This window comes from Scleropages formosus, chromosome 6, assembly GCF_900964775.1.
Source record: "Scleropages formosus chromosome 6, fSclFor1.1, whole genome shotgun sequence".
Classification (NCBI taxonomy): Eukaryota; Metazoa; Chordata; class Actinopteri; order Osteoglossiformes; family Osteoglossidae; genus Scleropages; species Scleropages formosus.
In genome coordinates this window covers 21545450-21565777 of record NC_041811.1, presented here as the reverse complement: position 1 = coordinate 21565777, position 20328 = coordinate 21545450, and the positions used below count along the sequence as shown (strand labels likewise).

Below are 20328 nucleotides of genomic sequence, written 5' to 3'. Positions count from 1 at the left end.
AAGTGATAAATGTGCTCTGCATTTCATTAACAAAGGTCAATGTAAAGAAAAATACCACAGAGTAATAATAATTTTAAAAAATGATAGGCATCAAGGTGCTAACTACTAATAGTAAAAACTATTGGGCCTGTTTTACTGCAATAAAATTAAACTTCATTTGGATCGTCACTCATGCTGGTATGAAAGCAATTAATAGATCAGCTGTAACGGTTTACCACATGAAAACATTCACTACTAATAAATTCAATGAAAAGGCTACGGAAGTAAGATGGTCTGATAATGTTCTAAAGTCTTCTGACTGTATGAAATAGAAAGGATTAATTCTGCTTTCACCGAGAACATTGTGTTTTGGAAACATGACTTACCCAAAAATCCAACCCACTGCTGTCTGCAAAAACAGCTGACCAGACCAGGACACCCTTGGTTACTTTAGTGTGGAATAGAAAGGATTTAGAGAAAAGAATGCAAGCAGCTCTGTGACTCAGCCGGACAGTCAGACTCTTCCACTAATTTGTGTTCTTGTTTCAGGAAGACATCCATATTCTTGGGCAACTGATTAAATATGTGAGGGCACTGTCTTTTCCTGTAGGAACAAATCATCTAAGTAAAAGGCCTGAATATTTTGAATGGGTTTTTTGCACCATAATTTCAGAACTTACACTCTTTTGGATTACGTGCACATTCAACAGCAACACACTCAGGTTAAACTAAAGATTGCTTTTTTTTGGGTTCTGGAAAGAGAGCACAAATAGCTTGATCGATCTCTGCAAACTCTCCAAACACATTCCATCTCCCTTCTGGTTCTGTGTCACTGTGCCAGACCACACGCCTTCAAGCCCCATCTCAGCACACTCCCGTACAACCGCAGTGTTTACTCGGACCTTTCAAGCTTAAAGGATCACATCTCCCACAGACTTGCGCCAAACTGTATGGAGAAAAGCAGAGGAGCGCAGAGGAATGCCTCAGAAATGGGAAAAGAACCTAACCTTGTCGGTTAAAAAAGAAACCCTCGCCACATTCACCACAGAGAGCACAGAATGTCTCATGGGACAGAGCACTGATGGCTGGACACAGTGCCAAGTGCCATGTGCTGTTTGCTCAGCACTCTGTATGCTGCTAAAGTGAGCAGCCTACTGGGTAGTCGCTGTCCTTTCCTTGGCCTGCGATAAACATGGCAAACCATTTGGTGCTCACCGCCTCACTGCCACTTAGAAATGAACCCAAGGCCATACAACAAAATGAAAAACCTGCTTTGAAGGTCAAAATAACATCTGTATGCACAGACATCCAAAAGTCTTTTGGAAATGTCTTCTCTTTGATCTGACAGCAACCAGACATTCTGGCAGTGGCCATTTTAAATTTGGATCAATAAAGAAAGGGAGCATAGTCTGCCATCCTGGTTGGCTCACAGATCACTTCGGTGTCAACCTTTTAAACCTTCTACAAAGAACTAAAGAAATGATAAGTTATTCCCAGCTGAACAATTTTATGAAGTACTGAGGTCCATTTTTTAATGTATACTGTACTGAATTTGAGGGGAGTGTAGTGGAGCAGCAGGTTTAGCCTGTGCCTGCTCTCTGATGGGTCTGGGGTTCAAGTCCTGCTTGGGGTACCTTGCGACGGACTGGCGTCCCATTCTGGATGTGTCCCCTCACGCCCTGTGCTGTGGGGTTAGGCTCCGGCTCGCCGCGACCCTACTCAGGACAAGCGGTTTCAGTCAGTGTGTGTACTGAATTTTTTTGGTGCCTGTAGCATGCTATAAAGCTTACCATTTTAACAGTTCTATTGAGGATATGTGCTTCCTCAAATTCTGAAAAGCAAGTCCCTCTCAGGGATTTTATGAGAAAACCATTTATCTGAATAATTAGGCTGAATGATAAGACTGAACTGCTTAGTTTCTAAGTATCTCTAAGAAGAAGTGTAACCTTACAAATGAAATGCAAAATGAGGATGCATAAGTTCCAGCCCTCTTCTCTGATTTCTAGTTGGGCAATTCAAGGTTGCAGTAAGTTACGCTACATCATACCTCGCCTTAGCGTAAATAATGTAATGACATGCAAAATGTAAACACATCCTCTACTAAAAGTGCTCTGGTTGGCAACCTACAAGCCCTATAAGTATTTTCTCCTTTATAAGTACTTACGCCTTCTATTAATTAAGGAACAATTCTATTTCCGTTAGTTTTACGTCAGTATTGATAGTGAACAGGATCTTAGTTTTGCTGTCTGAGTGTTGGGTCATCAGAAGAAATGCCACCCCTTTCTATTCTATGAAATTATCCATGATATAGGCATGCTAACGGTGAACTATGTGGCAGTAGAAACTAAATAAACAAACAGTATTGCTGTTAGCCGGCATTCACCATTAGGCACTTCCAGCGCACAGAGCAGGCGTTGCTTTGCACATTGTATTTTTTAGGAAGACAATGGTGGAGCTGGTCAGTATTTTAGGTTAACCGTGCATGCCTCCCAGTAGCATAAATCTCAATCAATCTTGACAGCAGGCGATGTTTGTCTCTGAGCATGTGACAATAAGTGTAGTTTTTACGTGCTGAAAATACTCAAGGCGTAGCAGTGTTTTGTAATTATACAGTGCACCTAACGCAGAAGAAGAAATGTACTTTTCCTTTATCACATGCAAACTTCTGAATTTCAATTACAGTTAGAATCGGCCAAAGTGCTCAAAGTGGTTGGTGAGCCTGTTAATTAACAAAGTATAATTAGGTGTGTGAGCATGTCATTACACAGTGCAGATCCCTGTCCCCACCCCTGCCACATTGCAGCAACGGTTTGTGGGTACTCTGTCACCATAAAAGGAGGTGTTCTAAGGGGAACTTTTTTTTTGCCTGGGGAAGCTGTGTGGGAACGTGCTCTGGCAACCCAGGTGATGTTAGCCAGCAGAGACCACCCTCAAAGAGCATTCAAAGGTTCAAAAAAAGCCAACGCTTCACTTTCTCTACCCACCCCCGTTCCAAAAGGATTCTTCCTTGATGTTAATCACCTGTCTTCACAGACCACCATCATACATTGGAAAACAAGATAACCCTTTGCCTGAGACACCATTTCTATGTGCAATGAATAACACTGCCTTAGTCCACACAAGCATCTGTTCTCACACAAAGAACACTCCTTATCCATCCATTTTCAATAACTGCTTGTCCTGATCAGGGTTGCGGAGAACCAGAGCCTCTTCCAGAAGCATTGGGCACCAAGCTGAGGAGGGTTCACTTCGGACGGGGTGCCAGCTCATCGCAGAAAAGCCATACATGCACACACACTCACTCACCCATTCATACAGTATGGGCAAGTTAGCGTCGACAATTTACGTGAACTGCATGTTTTTGGACTGTGGGAGGAAGCCGGAGCACTCGAAGGAAACCCACACAGACACGGAGAGGACATGTAAACTCAATACAGACTGAGGGAGGAATCAAATCCAAGTTCTCTCCCACCACCGATGTGCTATGAGACAGCAGCACTACTTGCTACACCACCATGCCTCCCGAGGACACCCCTCTTTGTTCAGAAAATTTACAGTTGAGTGTGAGTTAAAGAGCAAGGAACTGCATGAGGGAGAACTTTTTTGGTGACCTTAGGCCAAGGCAGTTTATTTTACTAATCGTCCTCAATCAAAATGTAATCCCATCGAGTTGAGCCACTTAAGACAGAAAAGTGGTTGGCACCTTAGGTGACCTCATGACCCCTTCCCAATCTCCCTGTCTTTTTCTGTCTTCCTCTGTCTCTGTTCTTTAGCAGTGAGCTGCCAACCCTGGCGGTCAGGGGAACATCAAGCAAAGAGGGGAGAGGCAGTCTATGCTGCCAGGCTTCCATTTGTCACAGTCATCTCTTTTTAGGTGAACCCACCTCCCCCAGGCCCCACACCACTGTTTGACTCGGAGTGCTACACCACCCGGCTGCCATGAGGGGATGTCTATTCACCCTCTTCGGGGTCACAACTCGTAGCGATGTACCGGAAGGGCAATTAGGACAGCTAGAATAGGCACAGCAGGGGTAGATTCCATCTAAACAAGGCAATGAAGGCTAGCCCCTCTTTCTCTCCACTGAGCGAGGAAAGATATGGTGCAAGGGCGGGGAGGGACCCACTATTAGTAACATGAGCTGAAAGATAAACATCAGGTTTCTAAAACCTCTTTTCAGGTGAAATTTAATGTTTGGAAGACAAAACAGCAGAATGATAAATGTTCTGTAGACCTATCTGACTAAAGTGACAGTGAATTGCTTTCAATCGCTTGTAGAATTGGAGCCTGGACTCTCTCACCAGGAACACAATAAAGAAAGTGTTTTTCGGGGGGGCGGGGGGGAATAAAGCAGGTCTAGTGTCTGATCTTGCTGAGAAAATTTTGCCAAGAAAACTTTGCTGACTATATCAGTAGGTGTGTTGAAAAATAGCCCCATTCTCTAAAGCAGAAACCAAAGTCTTTCACTTTATTTGGCATTAACAAATGCAGAAGGTTACATTTCACTAAGAATCACGTCACATAAGACAATCATGATGTAGTAACACTTGTAGTATTTGGCTGCTTTGAACAGGACATCGATCAAACAAGTTGATGAAGATATACCATAGTCCTTAAAATACCAAGCATACCTCAACCAGACTCAATCCCACAGATCAGAGTGGACAAGAGCAGCATGGCTACATTATAAATTTTAAATAAACAAATAAATAAATAAATGGCTGCAGCTCATCTGAACTGTGCCTGGTCCTCCAGGACACTGCCCATGCTTTCTAGTGCATTCTCATGGTGAACAGATATTCCAGAGGGAAAGTGAATAGAAAGAAGAAATTAAAAAAAGAAAAAAAAACAACTGTTGAATACCGGAGCTAAGATATATATATATAGGCTGTCTTTCTTTTTGATATAATCAGAAAATATACTTTACATGCATAAGCTTTCATTCAAATGGGGGGAAGACCTGCGACCTGAACAGAAAGACTGAATCCAATGTCTGTGTGGGAATCTCCACAGTTACCTAATACTAGAAGAAAGTCAGAGTTTCAAGCCACATAACACACATTGCCCTTCCATAACTGAAGTAGCTGGCAGCTGAAACAAGGCATACCATTACATGAGGGTAGTATTAGTACAATGTTTCCTAAAGTATTTCAGGACCATATAACTATATGAAAGCTTTCCAGATATTATTTTGTCAGTGTTAAAAGTAAAACACCACAACTGAAGATAAACAAAGGAGCTGTTCTATGATAGCGTAGGAACCACTTTGGAAGCACACAGTCCAGAGTGTGACCTTAAGCCTGGAGAATATCACCAGAAACATGCAGTCGAAGCATTTCAACAGCATGAGCAAGTAAGGTGGGACCAGATCCAAGATTTCAGGCGCCCACCAGTGAACATGAATTAGGACGGAAGAAAAAAATTCCAGAAGCCACATCAACACCACCCTTATCCATCTGAACTTTGACGGACACATGTACACTGTCAAGATGGCAGTAGTGGAGAACGAGAACCAGCTACCAGCTATTCTAACTTCTTCTGTTGGTGACTTTTCCCTGCTGTTCAAACCCATTGCGGGTGGCTGTCTTATGGTAGTTGCACTCCATGTACAAAAAAAATTACAGTGTTAATGGAAAAAAATACTCATTTTTTCCTTCATAAAACAACTAGATTGACCACAGCAAAGGTTGTTTGCTGCTTAGTAATTTACGAGAAACAAAAAGAAAGCAGAAAAATGCAAAAATTAATGTTTTGTGAGTTTCGATTTAAACCGCTTCATCTGATCTTGATTCATGCTCAGTTACAATTAAAGACCCACCAGTCACTTTTTATAGGTTTTTCAAAACAAAAGTTAAATAAGAAACGTAAGGAAACATTACACTTCCTCATTCTCTGATAATGTACAGAACATGAGCAAAATTTATACCAATCCCCAGTTGCTACACCGGTTTTCCACCTCTCTTTCATTTTTCTTTTGCTTTTGCTTCGCTATCCATTACTAGCTCCACATGGCCGCAGAATGGCATTTTACCACAACACAGGGTCTTTCTCCATCTCTCTGCCAACTCTTAATTGCACACCTCATACCACCACTACCAGAGACTCACGATCACAGACTTGCATCAAAACGTTTGACTGTATGGAAACAACCACAGGGACCACAGCAGCGGACAGCAGATTATAGTGCAGAAGCCTCAAACTGGCCCTAATGTCTCCTTAAGAGTCACAAGTAGTTTCAGACAGGGGCAACATCAGGCTCTGTACCAACCCATGACTTGGATTCATTTCAGCATCGGAACGTATGTGTTACTGCGAAATAAAAGCAAGGAAATAAATGAACATTGTTCTGCAGTTAATGCAGAGAATTATGCTTTATAACTTATCAAACTGAATGTTAGTCAGTGCAGGTCAGTGCGTAACACAAGATCCTGACTAACGTTTTATTTCAATATAGTGTTTATAGAAGCTAAATCTGTAAATCTTATCGGATATCACAAAGAACAGAAATTTCAGATATTAAAAAAAAAAAAAAAATGTCTCCAGAAGAATTTTAACTGCCAAAAGTGTAAGTGTTGCTTTCATTTGAAAAATATATGAGGCAACCAATCTCCTGTCTCTTCCTTCTCAAAACACAGCATGGCGGGAACCAGAGTCATCCCAGACTTTCCAAGTTGTTCAATTCGGTCACCAAGACACATAATCCTAATATAACGTAACAAAGATAACACTGGGAGCAAGACTAATGTTCCCTTTTGATAATCTTCTGGTTGAGCTTCCTACTGACTTAAACTGCAGTTGTTTAGTCGGCATTTTTAAAAGCGCTTTAAAGACAGAGAGGAAACACTGGGCTCATTCCACTCATTCATTCAGGCGTGATTACTAAAAATAGGAGCAAGTCCTACAGGTGTGACATTTTTATGTTCACTGAGGATCAGCTGACCATGCGGAAACTGCAGTGCTGTGTGCTTTTGTTTTAATATAGCTAACCATACCACATTCATCCAGCTGGCAACAGACTAGAACAGAATCACTGAATGAAAAGATCAATTTTAGGACTTCGTCATAAGCCACACATCCCACTGTCCATTACGTAACGTCTTTGGCTAGCCCATAGATGGCCACTGGGAGAGAGAAGGCTCTGGCAAAAGTTTGGTGTCGGGCAGCACGTTTCTGCCACTAAACTACGGCCCTTACATCACCTTCATTAAATCCATTGTCCAAGACAATGGTCTGAGCTTCAGCAAACAGTAGCAGCCCGGGCCCCACTTTCAGACAAATTGCAGGCCTTATCATGCTGGAACCACACTTCAGACACACACATATAAAAACACACACACACAACTAATAGTGACTGAGTCAGACTGTCACCACTAATGGTGATATGAAAATGTACACACACACACACACATTGTCTGAAACTGCTTGTGCCAAGCGGGGTCGCAGCGAGCCGGAGCCTAACCCGGCAACACAGGGTGTAAGGCTCGAGGGGGAGGGCACATATGAAAATGAAAATGTATGCTACATTTTTCACTTTCCAAAATGTTACCCACTCATGCACAAATAAATGTGATCAAACTTTTACATTCAAGAAATCAGTACTTGTATGCGTCTTGACGAAACAGAGAGGTTTCTGTAAGGTTAAATACTGCTTGCTGGCCTTCCAATAAGGCTTCCTGAGCCTATAGCTCAGGATTTGTGGTTACATTCTGATTGCCTTCGGTTAATCCCAGCTGAAAACTCCGGTCCATGACGTGTGTCACAGATAACAACAGAGCATAACGCTCTGCTTCTAGGAATGGACCTGTAGAAACAAGCTCAAAAATTAAACAGACATCACATAAATGTGTTCAATGTAATGCAAGAAAAGCAGCCATGAACAGATGCTAATGAGACTGATTTAATCAAAGGAATAAACAACTTAACCAAAGAACAGTAGGAAAAAGATGTATATTAGCTTTAGAAGTCTGCTTTCCTGTTTTAATGGTACAACAGAGCCAATTATACAACAATACACTGACTGTTGAATAATGAAACTGTCCTCTTTTCCTGACAAATCAAATTGACACTTGGTTCATTAACATTTGAATATAGAAATATTTGATGCAGACAACTGATATGATGAAATGGTTTGTAAAGCAGTCCTCCAGGTCACACCAGTTCATCGGAGACAGAAACGACAGCCATACAGACGTCTCCAAACAGCCTGAAGATGACGTCTGGAGGCCAGAAGAGCTAGAAGAGCAATGGAACTTTACGTCCGAACTTGTGAAACCATGTATATCTATTTATATCCAGTTATAATTTATGTATCCAGTTATACACATTATGTGTACAGTGTGATATGGAATTCAGCCAAAATTGTTTTTTTTTTTATTTGAAGAGATTTGTACAGTTTACATTACGCTTGTATGTGTACGTGTGTATGGTGAATACCATGTGTGAAGAACCAAGGTGAAGCTCTATGTTTAGACTATACAGACTATATTTACTACAAACTTGTATTGCACTTACAATAGCAAATCTACAAGAATTTCCTTACAGAAAAAAGGTAATTTATTCATGGCTGATTTTGGTGTAAAAAAAGCTGAAACATATGTCCAACCTGTGGACATGCTACTGCTCCACATTACTAAATTAACAGTTTAACAAATGACAGCAGCTGCAACAACATAGTCCAGTTAATGAAAACTCCTCAAAGTCATTCCAAAGAAGGGTTATTCTGTCTTCCAAAATCAGAGGTGCATGCTTTTCTATTATTATCGTAAAGGCAGGAGTTAAGAGCTCTGATGTCCTGTTATTTATTTCTCAGCAATGCACTGGTTTAGTATATCTGACAGCTGTCCATGCACAAACTTTTCTTTGACCTGAACAACATGTCTTAATCAGGCCCTCGACGGTCACTCTGACCAGAGCACACTTCCCCAGACAGTAGGGATACAGTAGACACATACCACCCTAGCCCTACTTCATGTACCATAACCTTGAGCTGTGACTCCAAGCAGAAAAATGCCGGATGGTTTACTTCACCGTCTCTGCAGTTAGCCTTGCTTAAAGTAGAGATAAATCACTGTCCAAAGGACACATGCTAAAACGGAAAAAATGACTCATGCAACTAGGGTGCATTTTTCTTTTTCTTTCTTTCTTTCTTTCTTTCTTTCTTTCTTTCTTTCTTTCTTTCTTTCTTTCTTTCTGTTTGGTTTTACTGCAATAGTTCTGAGAGATTACACAGAGGAGAACAGAATGCTCTTCCTTCACTGCTTCTCTTTAACTGTTCCCCACCTTAGAATCCTTTTCTCCTTCCTGGGCCCATTTCGGCACAGCTGTGTAGCAGGCAGCTGCAAAGCAGGGCAGTGACTGCTCTGAGTGATCGCTAAGTTTCCAGAGCAGTTCTTTGGTGACAAGCATCCCCAAGGGAGCAAGGGAACCCAACTCTAACTGTCTTTCTGTGAACCTACTTTGAAGACCACCAGAATACTTCACAACTTTTGGAAAGTGAAATATACTCACTTTCAAGTCTATATTAGTGTAAAGGAAGGACTCAAGAAAATAAAATTGCTGATTTGTTCTCTTTTTTTCATTAAAATCTGATATCAGATCTGTTGATGTTCTCATTAGTTAAAATTATGAAAATTATATTGATGAATGCCTCAGAGCTACAGTATGTATAACACTAATATCTGAGTGAACTGTTTAGATGTACACACACACACACACACACACACACACACACACACGCAATGAAACTGCTTGTCCCAAGCAGGGTCACGGCGAGTCAACGCCTAACCCGGCAACACAGGGCACAGGGCTGGAGGGTGAGCGGACACACCCAGGAAAGGACGCCAGTCCATAAGAAGGCACCCAAGCGGAACTCGAACCCCAGACCCATCAGAGAGCGGGACCCGGCCAAACCTGCTGCGCCGCCACACCCGCGCGCCCCACTTAAACAAAACGCATTTCAATTGATTAATTTATGTTCCAGTCAAAGAACAACATGAGCATCAAGAGTTCAGATAAACATTAGTGACTGGGCACGTTGTCAGTTCTCAGGTACAGGAAACAGCAGGCCGATCGTCCCAGTGACAGTCTGGCAACAGTCAGGTTAAAAGGTCCACATATAAGTGTCCACTTAACACCAATTGCCTCAGATATTGTATTTCGTCGATTCTTCTCTCCATTGCATATTTCATTTAAAAGCAATGATCAGTACTACAATACAACCATGGCCTTTGTATGTCTATCTGCATACTTGAGGATCACAACTTTGACAGAAATGGCCTGTATTATGTCATTTTTGTATTTCTCTCCTTAATGTTCGATGGCAAAACGTTTCAAAAGCCACATTTCAGGTTCAAAGCTTAATACGCAATTTCTTTTATGAAATTGTGCATTTCTTTTATGAAATTATGAATTCTGCAACATCAGAGTGTCCCCACTCTAGCAAACTAGCCTTTCCCGAAAATTTTTTTGTTCCATAAGATTATGAACTATGAAACAATGATGGTCCTGGGAATTCAACCCGCTTTCTCCATTCTGTCATTCTGTCCCAGTGTCATTTTCAAAGCCACTAAAATATTACTTAACAAAAGGTGTTGTACAGAGGAAGAAGTGGATCATTGATCTCAACTACATTTTTGTTGGAATTTTCATTTTTCTTTAAAGCTCGTAGGGATATTCTTGTCATTATTTTATCAGAATTAATTCGGCAAGCTCGTGAGCTAAGGAACTTACATGTGTTTGTGGAAGTGTTTAGGTACTCTAAGACTACAGACTGCTATTAAATAACTGGAATGATATCCTAATACCCAAAATACAGGAAGGAGGACAAGTACTTGCTCACACCGCAGCAATGTTCATTTCAAATTCTGCAACATCAGAGTGTCCCCACTCTGGCAAACTAGTCTTTCCCAAAAATTGTTTTTGTTCCATAAGATTATCAACTATGAAACAATGATGGTCCTGGGAATTCAACCCGCTTTCTCCATTCTGTTTGAACAGGAATATTTGAGGGCAAGAAGTAATACATAATTTTCCAAGTATGAAGCTGTCATCAATTAAATGATTGCCAAATTACTGAGTGCAGTAAGACTGGTAGAGCCAAGAGGGGGAAAGCTTGCTGTAAAGCGCAGCTTGTTCACCAAACGAAATGACCTCAAACAGAGCTGGCAAACCACACAGGAAAATTCTGCAATGTTTTCTCCCTACACATAAATCAAAACTAAGCTTGTTGCCCAGGCATCGGAGGTAATTTTTTAATGTTGTTACAAACTGCTTTTGCGCTTTTAATTCTCTACACAAACAGCAGGTTATACAGTTATTAAGGATATGGACTTTTTTTTTTTCTTTTTTTTTTTTTTTTTAAAAGATTGCTGGTTTAAGTCCAAGGTGTCCTGGATGTTGTTTCCTTGCAAAACGTTCTGAACCAAATTAGCTCCAGTAAACATGCAGCTGTAGAAATGGGTAAAACTGGGTGTTTACATGAACGTGTTGGCTAGGCAACAAAATATTATCACAGTAAAACAGCATATTTTTTACATTTACACTAAGAATAAGTATGGAGAAGAGAAACATTTTGTACTGTTAACTGACATGGAAGCCCCTCCAAGTGCAGGAAGGGTCTATGCTATAATCATGTGTACATGGCCTTCAGAGTATCACCACTATCATCATAATTTTCCCCCTGTTAATCTGACATTTACACTGGTGCTGTGAACTCAGCCTTTACTGTTTTGTGCTCTGTGAACATGGAGCCAAAAAAACCTACTCAGCATTTCCCTCATATTCGGTTACCAAACCCTAATATAATAATATAGTAGAAACAGAAACCAACTCTGAAAAAATGTGACCACTTCGGCAATCTGAGGCCACATCATGCAATCCCATTTTTTCCTTTCAAACTGTCACACTCGCTGCATCTTACCCGCAAGTCGTGGCTGGAATTAGGGATGGAAAAGATGAGTCATGTTGAGCTGGAGTTCCCTGCTCTGTGATTATCCTATCTACTGGTGAAAGCCTGCAACCCCCCGCCCCCTCCTGCCCCCACCTCCCCAAACATCTCCCTTATCAAATACTTCAGTGTTTTTCGTGAACCACTGTGCAGCACTGCCTTTCACCCTCATTTTAGCATTGCTGTTGAACTTCATGTATGTGTGTACAGAATAACCACAGCACTTAGCAAAACAATGTTCTCCTGGAATTTGCCAAAGCTCTTATGCAAACCTTAAGCTTTCTCTGAGGCTAATAAATGCAATTACATAGATTTCATTACTTTGGATTAATGAAATGTGCTTTAGGGCAAAAGAAATCCAATTTTACAATGCATTTTTTTACATATTAAACGCTGTCATTCATTTCTGTAACATAAAAAGGCCTGCTTTATGACAAGCAGTTATCAATAGTGAGTATATGAGTCACTGAGCAAGTAAAGTAGTATAATACAATGTTATACTGCAAAGAATAAAATTACAGCCAACGGTAAAGAAACATTTTTCATGTCAAGCACTCATGTCTTTTCTGGCAATCTTAAAATTCTGTAATATTTGATGCATATTACAGTGCGAGGAAAAATATGTTACTAAAGTACTTTTTTTTTTTTTTTTTTTTTTACACTATTGCCATTGGAGAAAGAACCATTCATTATGACGGAATTCAAGAGCAAAATTACTATAAAAAACATTGCCCTGAGTTTAAAAGATTAGAGAATGAAATAGGGAAGATTTAGCCTGCATTGCAATGCACAATGGGCAGAAATGGGTAACAACCTGACTTGCACACTTTTCAATCAATTTTCTGAGAAGTATTAAGTACTCGTTTTCATAAAGAAAGCATACCATACAATTCAAATGCACGCCATAATTTCACGCCATGTGCCGACAGATAGCAATTGCAAATAAGAAAATCTGCCTTGAATTTTTCCGAAGCACGGAGAAGCAAAGAGAAGGTGAACAAGTTGTAAACGATCCTACGGCAACCGTGTGCCAATTTTGATCCCCGTCAATGAAGTGCCACGTCTCCATCGTGCTGTATCTTCACATAATACCTCCGGCTCAGAGTCGCTGCGCGATTGTCTGTGCTTCAAAGTGTAGAACATACAACTTAGATTAATTTTTTAAAAATTCTTATAGTTATGCATTTAATTCTTATTATTACAGTTGTATTGGGTATCGGTGAATTTTGTGTGATTTGTGGAGTAAAATAAGGAATTGCAGAACTGCACATAAAACCAACACCCTGGTCTAGCTCTGAGCCAACATTCTTTATTGGGCTTTCTTATTTACAGCATGTTATAAATTCTTCTGCCAGGGGACTCGGAACACCCAGACATGTGCACAAGACACCCTTACTCACTAGAGGAAGGGCCTGTGAGAGAGATAGACAGACAGTCCGTGACATAGGAGGCATGGAGCTGCCAGGGTTGCTGACATTTACATTACATTTATTAATTTTGCAGACATTTTTTTGTGACATACTACTAAACAAAAATACAGATGCATTGTTTTTGGCATTGCTTCTTATACAGGTATACACAGCATGACGACCCCCCTGGCCTTCTCCGTGTTACATTCAACTTACAAATTTTTCTCGGTAAAAAGGCCAATTCTTAGTCCTATTGCAAATTACAAATTATGAATTTCTAAATTTATGAATACGTTGCAGACTCCTCATCAGATCACTGAGAAACCCTATTTCCATTAATATTCATGGTGTGCTTTAGATATTTATTGCACTGGTCACACATAAACCACTTTTTTCAAGCCTCATTACCTGTACAAACCGCCAGATATATGGAGACAAAATTATGCCCAGACTACGGATCCCTGAACCACTACAGGCTGCCCTTCATCTCCAATGAAACCATAATACACAGAATAATATTCAGAATGTGCATGTATAACAAATCAATGCCACTGGTTATGTTTGAATTTGTTTTAAATATTCACCCTTCTAATGGCTACCAAAAGCACCCAATGTGACCTTCTAATTTTTTAACCATCCTTTGAAAAACAGAAGGAAGACTAGCATATTTTCTTTTTAAATGAAACAGTGCTTTATTTCACAGGCCCTGGTCCACAAAGAGCAGAATAAATACATCTGGAACACATTTCATTTGGATAAACAGAAGGTACAATAGAACCTTCAGATCTGTACGTGTAAAGGGACAGTAAGAAATATTGCTATGGAGATTGGGCAGCATTTTACTATCCTTGTACTGCCTCTTAATTTAAAAAGAAAATCACAAAAAGTTTGAGGAACTACAATAATGTATGTGAGATTTTCGGAAGTAGAACAACTCAGTAATGGTCTGGAGCAGGTATTTCTTTGAAGATCATACACCCAGATTTAATGTACTTGGTATTCTAAGAATGTTATTGTACAATATTTGATGAATAAAATGCATTCAAATCTCTGTTCTTGCTGCATAGTAACTTTCTTCCTGACCTGGACCTGGACCTGGCTTGTCTCTGAAAGCTTTCTTAATTAGAAGAAATGGACTGGGTAAAGTCAAACATCAGATTGTGTTCCAGCTTTTGAAATATCCCAGTGAATGCAGATGACATCTTTGTTGCCATGTAACCTTTACCGTTTAGAATGAACTGTTACAGATGACTGAATTTTCAATAAATGTAGCAGGAAGACATTCCAGCAGGGGAGTTAAAGCCACTTAGCACAGAAGAGATAATCATTTTTAAATTATTCATATATATGTCACTAGTTTCAATTAAGCCGTAACTGTGCAGTTCACTCAACTCCCCAAAATTTCGTTCTACAAAAACTGCATGTAATATTTGCAGTTTTACACCTAAAATCAAAAAGGTAACAATTCTAAGATGTTTTTTTCTAAAATAAACCTAGTATTAAATTTGCCATAACTTGAAGTTCCAAGAGGAAATGTGTTCTTGATTAACATTTTTTTAGAGATGCACAATAATACCTTAGCCACTTCTGAGAGTTTCTAAGGTCTTTGTATATTATGCGTATCCCAGAGTTCTACTGCAAGAAAGCATGATTTCTTTAACAATCAAAAATTAATTAATAATCAGCCTGTTAAATCTATTAGAAAATAAATGCAGTACGCAGTGCCCCTTACAGATGTAACACCGTGATTCTGATCATCACTAACCCTTTTTGGTGATAAAGTTACAACTGGCAACTAAACTGTGGCTTCTACTTTAATGATTTGAGTGCGTGAACAAGTATATACATACAGTGCATGAAAATACCGAAAATGGTACTGAAATTCAAACAAAAATGCAATTTTTTTTTTGTCACTGGAGACGAACTGTCAAGATCTGACAGAACTGTGATACATGCACTAGGTGTACTTGTCGTTTTAGTTATTGCTCTGTTACTTAATTGCGAGAATTACAGCAATTATTTGTTGATCTGGGGGGCGCGGTGGTGCAGTGGGTTGGACTGGGTCCTGCTCTCCGGTGGGTCTGGGGTTCGAGTCCTGCTTGGGGTGCCTTGCGATGGACTGGCGTCGTGTCCTGGGTGTGTCCCCTCCCCTTCCGGCCTTATACCCTGTGTTGCCAGGTTAGGCTCTGGCTCCCCGCAACCCCGAAAGGGACAAGCAGTTCAGAAAATGTGTGTATTTGTTGATCTGGAGACAAATGTAAAGAGGGAAAAGTGCTTTCTCTTCAGGTCAAAGTCTAAAAATATTTTATGCCTGAAAATTAATGTTGGTTGTTTTTACATAAGAACAAAGTCATAGAAAAAGTTGCTGAAAAACGTTATATTACATAGAACAGAAAAGTGGGAAAGTGTCAGTGGCGGCTGCTGTTTTTTTTTCTTTTTTTTTTTTAAGGGTTAAAGGTGTCAGTGAAAGTGTTTGAGAGTTGATTTAAGAATTGTCCATTTTGCTGTTATGTTTCCTTGAGATATCAGTCATCAGAGGCTATCCATCACAGCACTGCCTCCCCTGTAGCAGCAACTGTCAAAAATCCTCAAATTACAGGTGCTCCTCGACATACCATGGTTCGACTTACGATTTTTCGACTTTGCAGTGGTGAGCTGGCAATAGACATTCAGTAGAAACCGTACTTTGAATTTTGAATTTAGATTTTTTTCCCAGGCAAGCAATATACGGTGCGATACTCTCTCGCGATGCTATATCTCCCAGGGTGCCACACGGTTGTGTTTTGTACATCCATAATGTCAAAAAAACGCCCATCTGTGTCTCCTGCTACCGGTGGGAAAAAGAAGAGGAGGGCAATTATTCTTGAAGTGAATCTCAAGATAATTGCCCAGCATGAAGGCGGCAAGCCCGTAATGGCCATCGCACGTATGCTAGGCTGTGATGTTCGGTAGGTGAGGTGTATTAAATGTATGTTCAACTTACAGTATTTTTGACTTACGATGGGTTTCACAGAATGCAACCCCATCGTAAGTCAGGGACCACCTGTACAACTAATGAGCAATGTGATCACGTGCCTCATCCATTTATTGTTCACATGCTTCCTGTCACACTATTAGCACATAGAAGAAAGGCCTATCTGAGCCCATCTACACATGTGAGCTTCAACAGGTTTCAGATGACAGAGTGGCTTCTTCATTTGAGTTAGGATGTAACCACAGCTGGTCATCAGCAGGAACTAGTGGACCCCCGGCAATGCCAGCCTTAAGACTAACTGTGCCTACAGTGAGGTACATTCGCTAGAGCATAGGCATGCCAGGTACACTATTGACAGGGCACCAGTGCACAATCATACACCCATTCACCTGCTAAAGGCGATTCAGAAGGACCAATTAACCTTAAAGGAATATCTTTGGACTGTGGGAAGAAACCAGAGCACCCAGAGAAAACAATAAGTATATGGGGAGAACATGCAAATTCAGCAAATGCCAAAAATGGGACCAAACCTACGCCTGGACCTGGCAACCTACAGTCCAGCCACTGTGAAGTACCTGTGCTACTCACTGCATCACTGTGCTGCCCTTGTTAGACTTATATAACCTTACAAACATACCAGGGTCATAAAAAAGTATTCTAGTGATGCAGATTCTCTAAGCAAGTCTGCATTTCAAAAATAATAAATTACATGAGAAATTCAGTTCTGGCACACACTTCTCTGGCCTTGGCTGCTCTTCTGAAATGTCCTGGAGCATTCTGGGAAAGAACTTACAGCATTCAACCAGCTGTTTAGTCGTTTAGGTACGGGACTACAGAGAAAGACACAAAAAAAGCCTGCTTTCTTGGCTTTGAAGGCAAAGGAATGGGGCATCATCGTTCTATATTTACCTCCTTGTGTTCAGGACTAAATCAGCCAATATTTTCTTACTGGAGTCTAGTTCATATCTCACATCTGGGGTCTCATCCAATAATAATCTACAGTGTCTTCCCAGCTTGTTCTGTTTCCTTCCTTTCTGGCGTGTGGAACGAAGAACGACAGAAAAAGGCTAATGCTGAACTGCTGGGATGCTGCTGCATGTGGTGCCTGCTTTCAAAATGCTTCTATTGGTCCTGATTCTGAATGTTACAAGTCATACTGTGTATTGTTGGAGTGGTTGCAGGTCATAACCTGAACTGTGCATATATAATAAGGAACCAGAAGAAACTATGTTTTTCTGCATGTGAGTCCATTTCAAACTCACAGCAAGAATTATTGCAGTAGGACAAACCAGCCTTAAGAAAAATTTTTGTGCAACCTCAAAACCACAAAAAGAGATTGGATCAACCGACAAGTTAAAGTTACTTTGAAACTGAGAGTTAAATGTTAAGATTTCACTGTTATCCCCTTTATCAACTCAAAACATGTATATTCAAGCCAAACAGTGGGGAAAAAAGAAGCTTTTCATATTAAATCTACTTACATATGCTACATTACCACAAAACAGTACAGTATATAGAGAGACTTTCACCATTAAATGCCTTTTTAAAGCATAACTAATAGGGTACTCAACACGAATGCCAATGTAACAAAGGGATATTGCACATTCAGATTTTTATGACAAGTGTCACTGAGACTACACTGAATACAACTGAAAGGGTTAAATTAAATCCAATCTTTAGGCATACACATTTTTTTTTCTTTTTATTTTTTGCTTCAGTTTTTTTTTTTTTTTTTTTTTTTTTTTTTAAAACAGCAAACTCTAGTTTTCTTTTACTTTTATTTATTGCAGTACTGCTAATTCAATTTTGAAGTAAAATACTTAGTGGTACAGCAGGTAGCGCTGCTGCTTCAGAGCACCTGGGCTGTTAAGGCGGAGTTTCAAATCCAGTTCAGTCTGTGTGGGTTTTCTCCAGATGATCGAGTTTCTTCCCAAAGACACGTGTTTCAGCTACATTAGTGACTCCAAATTTCCCTTAGTGAGCCAATGTGTGCATGGCTGTCATGCAATGGACTGGCGTCCCATCCAGGGTGTACCTACCCCCCCGTCTAGCCTAACACACAGCGATTCCAGGATAGGCTCCAGATTTTTGCAACACTGACAAGGACAAGTACTTAATGAGAGCGAGTGAGAATTCTCTGAAGCTGTGTCACAATAGCTGTACCGGTTCAATCTAAAACAGCTGTAACAAAAGAGGTCTTGTTCAAAGTCACCTGGAGTTAATTAAGCCATAATACTGCCAAAGGGAAAGGGCAGATTAACAAGCATAGTACATCACTTGATGGTTATAACTGTAGCCCAAATACTGGTATTAAGCAGTGAACAATGTCATTCTATCATTTAAAAAGAAAAAAGAAAAAAAAAAAAAAACTTTGAAAACTTTGCTGATGTGATCTTAGGTTAGGGAAGCTTTATAAAGTGTCCACTAATGACATGAGCATGTGTTCCAGCTATCCGTCAATTATGGGTCTATGTTTTCACAGTAATTTTTTTACTTTTACCAGAATATGGAGGTAAAAAAAAAAAAAGAAAAAGAAAAAGAGTTTGGTGATGGTACTGAAGCTACCTTCTTCTAGAACCCAAAACCACTTCAAATTCCAACTTTAACTTTTACCATTACTTCACTAAACCTTTAGTTGACTTTAAAAGGTTGTGTTTACTGTATGTGTGCTTATGCACGGTTGGAATGCTCACATGAATCTCACTGTCCCTACTTTACTAATACAGTAAACAGCGAGTGCACTTCACTGAGCATCTCAACTGATTTTAAATGCAGGACCTCAACTTTTCCCGCATGACAAATATACGCAAGAAACTTCATTTCAGCTGCAGAAACAAAACTTAAAAGCTCTGAAAAAGTTGCTTCAAGTCGCATGCAGGCGCTGATCTTTTCTGAACACTCCTACGGTTCAGAATTATTAATCTCAATGAATCTGCGATGGAAAATGGTCAGTAATTTGCTACAAATCTTAAAAAGAGGGAAGGTGATGAAAGATGAGGGGTAAGCGAGTAAAAGAGCGCAATGCACGGATTCGGAAGAAAGCAACATGATTTAAGGTAAAAAATAAAGAGTTTGGGAACAGCGATGAAGTAATGATGCCGGCACGCGGAGGGATGGGAGCGAATCCCGAGGCATGATAAGGGAGAGAAATATCATTCAAGCAAGTTATTGCACTCAAAGTGTGTTCCCATCGTGTCCCACGAGACGTTACGGTAACGGTAAGGTGGACAGGATTTTATCTGGGGACCAAAATAATTGTGTAGTCGACACTCACCTGAGCTGGCTTGAGACGTTGCATAAAGAAGAATTAATACTAAGGCAAAGTGCATGTCCCTTATCCTCCGTTTTATTTTCCATCTTATATGGGTATCCATGATGGCCAGTGGCATCCACGACAGAGGTGGATGGAGACAATAAATAGTATTCTGGAGATTTGCTCAGGAGGAGGAAAAAAAAGGACTCTCGTGGCCAAGATCCCAGAAGAAGAGAAAAAAAAAAGAAAAGCACGTATTTTTTTTTTTCATACAGCCATAAGTACGAAGTGGGGGATTCCTCCGAGGGCTAGTTCATTGACGGGACACCCAGTCTCTCTCGCCCTCTCTTTCCCCTCTCACCGCTCCTCCGATCTGCCCAGTTCTGGGTCTGAGATCAGAAGTGATACCCTTTCTTTGCATTGACTTTGAAACATTTTGGAAATAATGAAAAGGGGGCGGAACAGTGAGAGAGGGCGGGGAGAGCGCGGAATTCTTCGCGCCTGTCATTCAAATCTATACTGAAGAGGCCAACCAATAAAAACAGTCTATGTGAAGACCTTGTCTTCTCATTGGGCCGAGTTGAAGTGGGCGGTTCAGGGAAAGTTACACCCCTTTGAACCGTGCTTCTACCACACTTTAATTGAACGTCTGTGTCAGTGTTTCAGAGTGTTTCACGAACCAAGTTAATCCACAAGGGCGTTGGAGATGAGAGACTTTTTTAAGAGAAGTAGTGAATTCTAGTTTTAGAAGGTTTGTAGTGAAACTTTAAA

The 20328-nt window shown here is 40.4% G+C and overlaps 1 protein-coding gene across 2 annotated transcripts in view; it reads right to left on the bottom strand.

The window, feature by feature from the left end:
* LOC114910685 (collagen alpha-1(V) chain-like) overlaps positions 1-19977 on the bottom strand; it is a 45142-nt gene extending 25165 nt beyond the window's left edge. For both annotated transcript variants that reach the window (XM_029252760.1, XM_029252761.1), the window contains exon 1: positions 19579-19977. In XM_029252760.1, the coding sequence (XP_029108593.1) occupies positions 19579-19693 (115 nt within the window). In that variant the 5' untranslated portion in view covers positions 19694-19977. The remainder of the gene's footprint in view (positions 1-19578) is intronic.
* Between the last annotated feature and the right edge of the window lie 351 nt (positions 19978-20328).